Below are 13,581 nucleotides of genomic sequence, written 5' to 3'. Positions count from 1 at the left end.
GGTTTATTAACCCACTCTCCCCACCAAATATACCATGCCTTTCTTATTTCTCACTGCCACCATACTACTTTACTCCCTCATTATGGCTACCATATATAGAGATCTAGGAAGGTTTCCAGAACTGTGCTTAAAACTTTATAAACACTGATTCATACAATCCTCACAAACTCCTCATAAAAGGTATTATTTTTATTAGAGGGGTTAAATACCGTTCTTCAGGTCTAATAAATAACGAGAAGATTTAAACCTGGGTATGTAAGACTCTAAATATCATTTTTTTTCTGTTACTGTATTCATCCCACATTTGAGCTGAATGTTTATGTGCCCCCAAAATTCATAGTTGAAGACCTAGCCCCAATGTGATGGTATTTAGAGGTAGTGCCTTTGAGAGGAAAACAGGTTTACGTTATATTAGGTAATGAGGTAGGAGCTTCATGATGGGATTAGTGCCCCTGTTAAAACGGCACTGTCTACGAGCATGCACCGAGGAAAAGCCATGTAAGTATGCAAGGAGAAGGAAGCTATCTATAGCCAGGAAGTGGATCTTCACCAGACATCGAATCTACTGGCATCGTGACCGTGTACTTCACAGCCTCCGAAACTGTGGGAATAAATTTCTGTTGTTTAAGCTACCCAATCTATGGTATTTTGGTATAATAGCCCCAGCTGACTAAAACATCCCATTAATTATGTTTTATATATCAATGTGCAATTTCTTGAGGCAAAATCAGGAGCATATTTAACTTTTCCCTCCAACTGAAGTATCTTATAGATCTTAAAGCCTATGTTTTTAAAGGAATCTGTTTAGTACAGTACCTATTGAGGCAGTCATCCACACAGCCCTTCCTGGTGTCATCATCTGGCTTCTTACAGTTACAGGTGGTAGCCTCATAACCAGAAAGGGGTTTGACATCAACGTAGACATCTTGAAAGAAGAAAGTAAAGAACAGTTTGTGCACATACAGGATAATTTTTAAAGTGTCAGACCAAGAGGAACACTGATGATATGGAGACAGAAAAAATAGTTCCCAAATTACTCACTTGAACGAATTTTTTTATATAGTGGGACATCTGGCTTTTTGTATAGCTAGAAGAAAAAAGAAAAATCTTAATATAGCATTTAACTTCAAATGCCAGACAGCAGCATTAATCACTAAAAATACAGGAAGTTATCCATGTGCTCTGCCTATATGGAAATAGTTACAAGACTTTCTGGGCTGGATACATTTAAGGGAAAATCTAGATGTGATCACTTTTTACCCCAAATTAAAAGGTGACTTACTAGATCAGTGTGAGAGAAGTAGTTCAATAGAAAAAATATAAATATAAAATGGTTTAAAGAAACTGCATTTTGAACAATGTTTCTTTTTTTTTATTTGTTAATTCTCACTCAAGGATATTTTTTCCACTGATTTTTTTAGAGAGAATAGAAGGGAGGGAGGAAGAGGGGGAGAGAGAGAAACATCAATGTGAGATACCTGGAGCCTGGCCAGTGTGGCTCAGTGGTTGAGCATCGACCTATGAGTTAGGAGGGCACATGCCCGGGTTGTGGGCATGATTCCCAGTGGGAGCATGCAGGAGGCAGCTGATCAATGATTCTCTCTCATTGTTGATGTTTCTGTCTCTCTTTCCCTCTTCCTTCCTCTCTGAAATCAATAAAAAAATTAAAAAAGAGACATAGCGATTGGTTGCCTCCCCCATGTGCCCCAACCAGGGATGGGGAACAAACCAGAAACCCAGGTATATGCCCTTCACTGGGAATCAAACCTGAGACCCTTCAGTGCATGGGCCAACATGCTAATCACTGAGCTACACTGTCCAGGGCTGACCTATATATTTCTTGTTCTTTTTCTAAATATTTTTATTGATTTCAGAGAGGAAGGGAGAGGGAGACATAGAAACATCAAAGATGAGGGAATCATTGATTGGCTGCCTCCTGAACGCCCCCCCACTGGGGATCGAGCCTGCAACCTGGGCATGTGCCCTGGACTGGAATTGAACCTGGGACCCCGCAGTCCGCAGGCGGATACTCTATCCACTGAGTCAAACCGGCTAGAGAACTAATATGTTTCTTTAGCATGTTGTTGGATTAACTTAAATGAAAATCACACATTGTAAATCAAAGCTATTCATTTGGATAAATTTTCTGTTTGCCCCTATGAAAAAAGAGGAAAACTTGCGTAGGGATTGCTTATATGAACTGGATACGTATATGAAATTTTAAGGAATGAGTACCCTGGCTTTTTCAGGGTGGGTATTGTTGCAAAACACATTTCACATTTTAATTAAGGCAATTAATTTAGTGAATAAAGAGGATAGGGCAAGCAGGAAAATGGAGTTCTCACAATGTAATTAAGAATGCATCGGTGTGGCTCTAAGTTGAACATCAACCCATGAACCAAGAGGTCACTGGATAAATTCCCAGTCTGGGCACATGCCTGGGTTGCAGGCTTGATCCCCAGTAGGGGTCGTGCAGGAGACACCAATCAATGATGTTTCTCACTGATATTTCTATCTCTATCCCTCTCACTTCCTCTGCTTAAAAATCAATAAAAACATATATAAAAAAAAAGTCTGGCCACTGTGGCTCAGTAGTTGAGCATCAATCCATGCATGAACCAACAGGTCACTGGTTCGATTCCTCGTCAGGGCACATGCCCAGGTTGGGGGCTCAATCCCCTGATAATTCTCTCTAATCATTGCTATTTCTTTCTCTTCCTCTCTAAAAATCAGTAAAAACATATTTAAAAAAAAGAACGCATCAGAAAAAGAAACAACAGCAATGTATTAGAATAGAGGCAGCCAAAACCGGTTTGGCTCAGTGGATAGAGCGTCAGCCTGCGGACTGAAAGGTCCCAGGTTCGATTCCGGTCAAGGGCACGTACCTTGGTTGCGAGCACATCCCCAGTGGGAGGTGTGCAGGAGGCAGCTGATTGATGTTTCTCTCTCATCGATGTTTCTAACTCTCTATCCCTCTCCCTTCCTCTCTGTAAAATATCAATAAAATATATTAAAAAAAAAAAAAAAAAAGAATAGAGGCAGTCAGCTGGTTATTGTTTTACCATAAAGGACAATACAAAAAAACAGCAACTTGGTCTAAGATAGAGTGTGTAACTACCATCATTTTTCAGTGGGTATAGTCAAAGCACTGTTATCTCCTTCAATGTTATAAACTCTCTGAGACAAATACCTAACATATTGATTCTCTCAGAATTCAAGAAAGGCCACCACAGAAGAGAATGCGGAGAAAACATCCATTGCCTTTCGGCTTTCCAAAATTAAATTGGTAGAATTTTGGCAAAACTCAAGAGCTTATTCACCTCACTTGCATGACTATTTTTATTTCAAACTAGAGGCCCAGCGCACAAAATTTGTCCATGGGTATGGTCAGTAGGCCTGGCCTGTGATCAGGGCCATCTTCCCCAGCTGCCTGCAGCTGGCCCTGCCCCCTGCCACCACCTAACCCTGGTTTCCCGTTCGTCATCTGGTGATTGATGCCTGACGGCTGGGGGAAGGGACTGAGAGGTCGGCCCCGCCCCCACCGTGGGTGGCCATCAGGTGATGGAGCCTGCCAGCCAGGAAAAGGGACCGAGAGGTGGTCAGTGCGCCTCATAGTGACTGGTCCAGTGGTCGTTCTGGTTGTTCCACCGTTTGGGTCAATTTGCACATTACCCTTTTATTATAGGATAGAGGCCTGGTGCATGGGTGGGGACCAGCTGGCCTGCCCTGATGGGGTGGGCGGGTCCCCGCTGGGGGAAGGGGCCGATCTGGGCGAGGGGCCGCTGGGGGTTTGCAGACCAGCCATGCCCCTGATCGGGGTGGGGGTCTTCTTAGGGGGGCGGGACCGGTCTGGGCAAGGGGCTGCAGGGGTTTGCAGGCTGGCCACAATCCCGATCAGGCTGGGTTTACTGGCCGCTGTTTTTTTTTTTTTTTTTTTTTTTTTCAATATATTTTATTGATATTTCACAGAGAGGAAAGGAGAGGGATAGAGAGCTAGAAACATCGATGAGAGAGAAACATCGATCAGCTGCCTCCTGCACGCCCCCTACTGGGGATGTGCCCGCAACCAAGGTACATGCCCTTGACCGGAATCGAACCTGGGACCCTTCAGTCCGCAGGCCGATGCTCTATCCACTGAGCCAAACCAGTTTCGGCTGTTTTTTTTTATATATAGATGGTTGTTCTCAGTATGGGGTTTGGGGCCTATAGCTTAATACAAAAATTATTGGGAACTGCCCTGGCCAGGTTACTTATTTGGTAAGTGCATCATCCTGATACGCCAAGGCTGTGGATTCAATCCCTGGTCAGGGCACATACAAGTATCAACCAATGAATGCATAAATAAGTGGGACAACAAATCGATGTTTCTCTCTTTCTCTCAAATCAATAAAAAAAAATTCAAAAATTTATTGGGGGAAATATTTCAATTAGGGAAGCAAGAGAGAAAAATAATATCTTCCTATTTTTAGTTCCCAATATATTTAAAGATCTTTTAAAAGCATAAGAGTGTTGAACATTTTCCCTGTTTCCTTTGTATGTGAAAAACAAATTCCAAACTGATGGGAAGGAGCCAACAAAAATAAAGCCTGAAATTTCTTCATGCTGCTCGCAGTACATCTAAATTCTCTGGAGACCTGCATCAAACAGGATTCTTACAGAACAGAATCTATGCTACCAAAATAAAAGTCCAGAATAATAACAGAAGATTGCCCAGGAAAGTAGAAAATCACTGCTATTTTGAATTATGAGTAAAGGCAAATAGGTCACATTAAATATGAATGCAAATTCTTTTTTTTTTTTTAAGTCTCTAACCTTCACAGGGACACTTTATATTTCCTAAAATGAGAGCATAACAAGGAGGCAGAGAAAAAGATCTGCATTTCCTCCCTGCCATGCCTTAAGAATGAAACCTGGTAAGATAGGTTTATTGTACCTGATTATGTTTCCACTGCCAAAGGATGTCATAAGGAAGCTGGAAGTCAATTCTTTTTTGCCTTAGATACTTCCCTGAAACAAAAACAACAATAACAAAAAACTATCAATTTAAACATCTATTCATACACAAGATCTAATATGCACTGACTAGAAAAATAAAAATCTAATTTTTAGCTTTATGGATTTTTCCATCACTAATCTTTATTTTTTACCTATTTTTTTTCATGCTAAAGACATATTTTAATCATCTATATAAAACAACCAGCACAGCAAAGTTACTACCAAAAATACAGGACATTATGAAGCAAACAAAACACTAAGAATTTTTGATTATTATTATTTTTAAAACTTTTTATTGATTTTTAGAAAGAGGAAGGGAATACAGATAGAAACACTGATGAGAATGAAACATCATCAGCTGCCTCCTGCACGACCCTCCCAAACCCAAGGATCAAGCCCCCAACCCCAGCATATTCCCTAACCAGGAATTGAACCAGTGATCTCCTGGTTCATGGGTCGACACTCAACCACTGAGCAACACGAGGCGGGCAAGAATTGTTTATTAAAATTACTACCTAGAGCATCTGGCACCTATTCTCCTTAATTATTATGCATAATATAAAGCTGATTATAAAAAGGGGAAGAATACCCCTAGCTGATTTGGTTCTGTGGATAGAGCGTCAGCCTGCGGACTGAAGGGTCCCAGGTTCGATTCCAGTCAAGGGCACATGCCTAGGTTTCGGGCTCAATCCCCAGTAGGGGGCGTGCAGGAGGCAGCCGATCAATGATTCTCTCTCATCATTGATGTTTCTATTTCTCTCTTTCCCTCGCTCTGAAATCAATAAAAATGTATTTTAAAAAAGGGGGGAAGTATAAGAGTTTTTAATAATAAAATTCCCTGGAGAAACCAAGATGGTGGCATAGGTAAACACCTAAACTGCTGCCTCGCACAATATCAAAACTACAACTAAAAGACAAAACGGACATCATCCAGAACCACAGGAAAGCTGGCTGAGTGGAAATTCTACAACTTGAAGAAAAGAGGAAAGCACACTGAGACTCAGAGGAGCTGCAAAAGGCTGAGGTACGGAGACTCGCACACGGAGAGGACGGGCGGCTGTGTGCACGGGTGGCTGTGTGCACGAGCGGCTGAGTGCATGGCTGGCTTTCTAAAGCGGGAGGGAGAAGGAAGCTCCCGACTGCACTGAACTCCAGTCCCAGGCGAGACGCTGGGAAACCAGACTCATTTGGGGGGAATCTGGACTGTCAGGAAAAGAGAAAGCACACTGAGACTCGGGAGCTGCGGAAGGCAGAGGTCAGAAGGCACGCGCGCGCAGAAAGGACTGACTGCTGAATGCACGGGTGGCTGAGTGTGCGGCTGGCTTTCTAAAGCGGGAGGGAGAAGGAAGCTCCCGACTGCACTTAACTCCAGTCCCGGGCAATTTTCTGGGAACCCTGACTCATTCGGAGAGAAACTAGACTGTCTGGCCGCGGGCGAAACTCGAGGGCGGCTTTCTCTCAGAGGTGCTTGCAGCAATTACCAAGGGACACTGAGACCCAGGGGTCTCCTAGGGCAGGGCTGACGGGAAACCAAGGCTGTATGCTCCGCCCTGAAATTCTGCCCCATCCAAGCTGAGCACAGAGGCTTTTGCAATTTTGCAAGTCTTGTCTCATAAGAGTGTCTCCAGCACAGAAGTTCTCCCAGCGTAGACACAGCTGATCCTCACAGCCAATTGGCCTGGAGGTCAATTCCTCCCAGTGATACCAACAACAATCAAGACTTAACTACAACAAGGCTGAGCACACAGTCCACAAAGGGGTGCACCAAAAGTGTCCACCTCAGGTAACTGGGGAGGCTGAGCCACTGTGCCCTTGAGGACACCTACCACACAAAGCTACTCTACCAACTCAGGGGATCAGCGAAAATGCGGAGACAAAGAAACAGGTCACAAATGAAAGAAATGGAGGAAAACAAATGACTAGATATAGAGTTCAAAACCACGGTTATAAGGTTTTTCAAGAATTTCCTAAAAAAAGGCCGATAAATTTAGCGAGACCCTTGAGGATATGAAAAAGGACCAACTAGAAATTAAACATACACTGACTGAAATAAAAAATATTATTCAGAGACCTAACAGCCGACTAGAGGACCTCAAGAATCAAGTCAACGAGTTGAAATACAAAGAAGGAAAAAACATTCAGCCGGAAAAGCAAAAAGAAAAAAGAATCCAAAAATTTGAAGATAGTGTAAGGAGCCTCTGAGACAACCTCAAGCGTACCAACATCCAAATTATGGGGGTGCCAGAAGAAGAGAGAGAGCAAGATACTAAAAACCTATTTGAAGAAATAATGACAGAAAACTTCCCCCACCTGGTGAAAGAAATAGACTTAAAAGTCCAGGAAGCGCAGAGAACCCCAAACAAAAGGAATCCAAAGAGGACCACACCAAGACACATCATATTTAAAATGCCAAGAGCAAAAGACAAAGAGAGAATAATAAAAGCAGCAAGAGAAAAACAGTTAATTACCTACAAGGGAGCACCCATACTATTGTCAGCTGATTTCTCAACAGAAACTATGCAGGCCAGACGGGAGTGGCAAGAAATATTCAAAGTGATGAATATCAAGAACCTACAACCAAGATTACTCTACCCAGCAAAGCTATCATTCAGAATTGAAGGCCAGATAAAGAGCTTCACAGATAAGAATAAGCTAAAGGAATTCATTACCGCCAAACCAGTATTATATGAAATGCTGAAAGGTATTCTTTAAGAAGAGGAAGAAGAAGAAAAAGGTAAAGATAAAAATTATGAACAACAAATACATGTCTATCAACAAGTGAATCTAAAAATCAAGTGAATAAAAAATCTGATGAACAGAATAAACTGGTGAATATAATAGAATCAGGGGCATAGAAAGGGAGTGGACTGACAATTCTCGGGGGGGAAAAGGGTGTGGGAGGTGTGGGAAGAGACTGGACAAAAAGCGTACACCTATGGATGAGGACAGTGTGGGGGAGGTAAGGGCAGAGGGTGGGGTGGGAACCGGGTGGAGGGGAGCTATGGGGGGGAAAAAGAGGAACAATTGTAATAATCTGAACAATAAAGATTAAATTAAAAAAATAAAAAATTTAAAAAAATAGGATTCCCTGAAACTCAATAGTGTGTAAATGGATATTTATAATTAACTTCTTCAATATTAAAATACTACTATTTAAAGCCAATTTCAAAGCCCCCTTTCTACCTTAAAGAGGCTTCTTCAATTTCCTTACTCTATATCTATATCACCCTTCTGCATTTTTTTAATGGAATATTGTTCAATATTTTATTGCAAAATTGAGAGAACAGATGTTAAAAGATTTATATAATACATGTTTATGGTTTGAAAGCAATTTCTCAAAAATATAACAAACCTATATATAGAGAAAATTTAAAAATCGTATCTATCATTCACTTGTATAAAATCAATTTCCTATACTGAGTAGAGAAAAACCAATGAAAGAGTAACAACTATTTAAAGTTAAAAATATATATAATGTTTAAGTTAATAGTTAAAATAAGTTTAAATATTTTTAAAAGTGTGACAAGAGTACATTGCTGTTTTTTAATAAAGATGTTTTGCAAGATCTATGTTAATAAAGTAGTTGATAGTTTCATTAAAATTCTTCTCTTTATCTCCCCTACTTTTCCCCTCTCTAAAAATCAATGGAAAAATATCCTCAGGTAAGGATTAACAACAACAAAAAAATTGAAAGCAGAGTCCTCAACAGAGAATAGTAAACTAATGTTCATAGCAGCATTATTCAGAATTGTAAAAAGGTGGAAACAACAGAAATGTCCACTGACGAATGAATGAACAAACGAAATGCAGGGTCCTGGCCAGTTTGGCTCAGTGGTTGGAGCTTTGGCCCATGGACTGAAGGGTTGTGGGTTTGATTCCAGTCAAGGGCTTGTACCTGTGTACAAATCAAATAAAAACAGAAAAGTGGCTCTATTTCTGGGCTATGTATGCTGTTCCATATATTAATGCCAATACCACAGTTTTGATTAAAGTGCTTTATAGTAACTCTTGAAGTCTGATAATGTCTTTCAATATTTTTATTTAAAGATCATATTGAAGATTCTAGGTCTTTTGCATTTCCATATAAATTTTAGAACCAGTTTATCAGTTTTTACAGAAAGGCCTACTGGTAATATAATTTAGACCGTACCAAATATTTCCAATCTCTGAATGTGGCATATTTCTCCATTTATCTAGGTTTCTCTCAGATAATTGTTTTCATTTTTAGGGTAAAGACCTTGCCAATTCTTAGATATATTTATTTAAATTTTTTTAAATTCATTGACTTTAGAGAGAGAGAGAAAGGAAGAAAGAGACAAACTGTGTATGGGGGGAAATGCAGCAGGAATTCAATTTATTTAAATGATATAGGCTATTCAGATTTTCTATTTCATCTTGCATCAATTTTAAGTTGTATTTTTAAAGGAATTTATCCATTTCATATACATTGTTCAATGTCCTGGCCTAAGGTTATTCAGAATAATCCCTTATTAGCTTCTTCTTTTTTTTTTTTAATATATTTTATTGATTTTTCACAGAGAGGAAGGGAGAGGGATAGAGAGTTAGAAACATCGATGAGAGAGAAACATCGATCAGCTGCCTCCTGCACACCTCCCACTGGGGATGTGCCCGCAACCAAGGTGCATGCCCTTGACCGGAATCGAACCTGGGACCCTCCAGTCCGCAGGCCAACGCTCTATCCACTGAGCCAAACCGGTCAGGGCCCTTATTAGCTTCTTAATGTCAGTAGGACCTATTGCATGGATAGCAGTAATTTGTGTTATCTCTTACTTTTTTCTTTTTTTTTTTTTTAATATATTTTATTAATTTTTTACAGAGAGGAAGAGAGAGGAGAGGGATAGAGAGCTAGAAACATCGATGAGAGAGAAACATCGATCAGCTGCCTCCTGCACACCTCCTACTGGGGATGTGCCTGCAACCAAGGTACATGCCCTTGACCGGAATCGAACCTGGGACCTTTCAGTCCGCAGGCCGACGCTCTATCCACTGAGCCAAACCGGTTTCGGCTCTTACTTTTTTCTTGATCAGTGCAGCTAGAGGTTGTGAATTTAAAAAAAAAAAAAAAAAATTTATTGATTTTTTACAGAGAGGAAGGGAGAGGGATAGAGAGCCAGAAACATCAATGAGAGAGAGAGACATCGATCAGCTGCCTCCTGCACACCCCCCCCCCCCCCACTGGGGATGTGCCGGCAACCAAGGTACATGCCCTTGACCAGAATCGAACCCGGGACCCTTGAGTCCACAGGCCGACGCTCTATCCACTGAGCCAAACCAGTCAGGGCGAGGTTGTAAATTTTGTTGCTCTTTTCAAACCTCTAATATTTTATTGATTTCTACTCTTTATTATTTCCTTATTTCTACTTATACCCCAGTTTTATAGAAATGATTGGGATGGCTTTGCTCTTCTCACTGACATTGAGTATTTGGTTATAGTAAGTCAAGGGGAAGGGGTAGTCACTCTGTGTTAAGTACAAAATAAGTCTCACATAATCCTCACTATTCAGGATGAAAACAGTTTCAATATGTAGATGAAAATGCTAAGATGAAAAGTAGATAAGTAAATTGTTCAAGGTCAAATAACTACAAGAGTATGGAATGGAAAGAGGAGTTCATATGTGCTTGATTCTAAGGTGTCAAGGATCCCCAAGATCTCCCTTAGGTTTGGTGATTCATAGGACTCAGCATATAGTTATACTCATGGTCAATATAGCAAAAGGATACAAAGCAAAATCAGTAAAGATAAAAAGGCAAGTGGGCAAAATCTGGAGGAAACCGACACAAATTTAAAAAGTTCTCTCCCAGTGGAGTTACATAAGATGAAATCTTTGGCAAGGCTTTGTGACAACATTTGTGAAACATTGTCTATCAAGGAAGATCATCAGAAATTCATTACTCAAGGTTTTAATTGGTGGCTGGTCATATAGGTACCCTCTGCCTAGAATGTACCAAAATTCCAGACTTTTAGAATGAAAGCAGGTGTTCAGTGGAAATTGTAGAATTTATACAGTGAACACAGTAAAACACTGTTAATACCATCTAGGGAGTTTTATCTCAATAGAGGAAACTGTGTATGGTTTCAAGTTCCCTGATGCCAGGTAATGGCCAACCTAGCAAGAAGGCGGTTCTAAGAATAAAAGTCTTAAGTCTGCTATGTTAATTCTTTTCTGCACATAGGCCTATGTTCTTTCCACTACATTAGGAAAAGCAGTCAAGGTTTGGCATACGTCTGAATGACTTACAGTGAATGGCAACCTAGGTTGAGGGTTTGATCTCTGGTTGGGGTGCATACAGGAGGTAACCAGTTGACGTTTCTTAGCTCAATGTTTCTCTCTCTCTTAAAAATAAAATCAATAAAAGCATATCCTTGGGTGAGGATTAAAATTTATTTCTCTAAGATAAATAAACCTGATTTTATTAAACATTTAAAAATAAATATTACATTTACTGAATGTGACTCCAATGGTAAGATGCATTTAATTTTGTTTATATATCTATTTTATTCATATAACTAATATGGCAAAGACAGAGATAAACCCAGGTCTGGCTGACTCAGTCATGCTCTTTGTTTACATGATATTGGAAGTGACCAGTTTAAAACAGCTGAGTATCTACCCTCTCTATCCTATATAATCCTATATAATAAAGAGGTAATATGCAAATTGACCCTTATACTGTCGCACAAGATGGCCGCCCACATGTGGTCAAAGATGACTGCCACAAGATGGCCAGCAGGGGAAGGTAGTTGTGGGCGATCAGGCCTGCAGGGGAGGGCAGTTGGTGGGGGGGGGGGACCAGGCCTGCAGGGGAGGGCAGTTAGGGGCATCCAGACCAGCAGGGGAGGGCAGTTAGGGGTGACTGGGCTGGCAGGGAGGACAGTTAGGGGTGACCAGGCCTGCAGGGAAGGGCAGTTGGGGACAATCGGGCCGGCAGGGGAGCAGTTAGGCATTGATCAGGCTGGCAGGGGAGTGGTTAGGGCAGGGGTGGGCAAACTTTTTGACTCGAGGGCCACAATGGGTTTTTAAACTGGACCGGAGGGCCAGAACAAAAGCATGGATGGAGTGTTTGTGTGAACTAATATAAATTCAAAGTAAACATCATTACATAAAAGGGTACGGTCTTTTATTTTTATTATTTCAATAGTTTTATTCATTTCAAACATTTTAACACCAGCATTGATGCTAATGTGCAGTGGTGCATATTAACACAAATGCCCTGTAGCACGCATTTTTACAGGCGCAAGGGGAGAAGCAAACGCAGCGCAAAATGCATTTGTTTTGCCGCTAACACATGTGGTTAGTGGCCACGGTAGCGTTACTGATACCGCATCTGTATCAGCAAAAAAATGCAGCCGCAGCATGGCTAGTGTGACATGTCCTCTGTGTGTCTTTTTCCCTGTTGCGCGCGTCCGCAGTGGGAAAAAAAACTGCAGTGGATACAAGCCCTAAAAGCTGAAAGTCTTTGTTGTTTTATTAACAAGTCATTGTGATGTACAGAATGTGGGAACAGGAAAAAATTGTGTTTGAGTAGAGCTCTTAATCTTACTTCAGAAAGGCTCTGATACTGTGCTCTCCAGGGGCGTGTCTCCCTACATCACCATGATAACGTGTCTACGCATTCCCAGGGTGATGTCGGGGGACGCGTCCGCGGGCATTACAAGGAGCCTCTGGAAGATTGAGAGGTTGTTCCTTCTACTGAATGGGCGGATTTATCCGCCCACTCAGAAGAAGGAGCTGCGGCCGTGTTTCCCGACGTTGCCATGTTAACACTGCTGCTGGTGAAGGAGCGGAGGGGAGAGCAAGAGAACCCTCCACTCTTTCGGCTCCGCGGGCCGGATAGAACAGCTGAACAGGCCGGATCCGGCCCGTGGGCCGTAGTTTGCCCACGGATGGGTTAGGGGGTGATCAGGCTGGCAGGCAGGCGAGAGGTTGGGAGCCAGCAGTCCCGGATTGTGAGAGGGATATCTGGCTGCCGGACCTAAATCAGCAGTTGGACATCACCTGAGGGGTCCAAGATTGGAGAGGGTGCAGGCTGGGTTGAGGGACAACCTCCCCCACCCAGTGCACGAAATTCGTGCACCGGGCCTCTAGTCCTATCATAAACGATTATTTGAAAAACAAATAGCACATCCAGAAAAAAAACATATATCATGCAACAGTCTGATTTAAAATCGTTTCAGCCCTGGCCGGGTGGCTCAGTTGGTTGGAGTGTAGTCCATACACCAAAACGTAGCATGTTCGATTCCCGGCAGGGGTGCATACAGAAGGCTCTCCATCAATGGTCCTTTCTCTCTCTCTCTCTCAAATCAATAAAAACATATCCTTGGAGGAGGATTTAAAGAAAAGATAAAGTCCTGATTCACCAGAGAAAAGAGCCACTACTTGGATAAGTTTTTCTATTTTTTATTTACTGAGTACAAATTAGTCTTAATAGAACTAAAGTGAGGATGCAGAGATAAAATCTTTATTTAAATAGAGGAATTTCCATTCTAGATGTGTTAACCACTAATTCATGCCAGAGACATGACAGGAAATATTAGTCTACCCATCATTCTCCCTTTTTTCCTTG

At 41.5% G+C, this 13,581-nt stretch overlaps 1 protein-coding gene across 3 annotated transcripts in view; it reads right to left on the bottom strand.

Moving 5' to 3' along the window:
* Nucleotides 1–13,581, bottom strand: part of ASH1L (ASH1 like histone lysine methyltransferase) — a 136,602-nt gene that overhangs the window by 23,572 nt on the left and 99,449 nt on the right. For all 3 annotated transcript variants that reach the window (XM_080649290.1, XM_080649292.1, XM_080649291.1), the window contains 3 exons: nt 4,934–5,007; nt 1,042–1,087; nt 817–925 (listed from right to left, as the gene is read on the bottom strand). In XM_080649290.1, coding sequence (XP_080505416.1) covers nt 817–925; nt 1,042–1,087; nt 4,934–5,007 — 229 coding nt within the window. The remainder of the gene's footprint in view (nt 1–816; nt 926–1,041; nt 1,088–4,933; nt 5,008–13,581) is intronic.

Source organism: Plecotus auritus (assembly GCF_963455305.1).
Source record: "Plecotus auritus genome assembly, chromosome: 12".
Taxonomy (NCBI): Eukaryota; Metazoa; Chordata; class Mammalia; order Chiroptera; family Vespertilionidae; genus Plecotus; species Plecotus auritus.
Note: the sequence above shows the minus strand (reverse complement) of the source record. Positions and strands in the feature narration are given on the sequence as shown.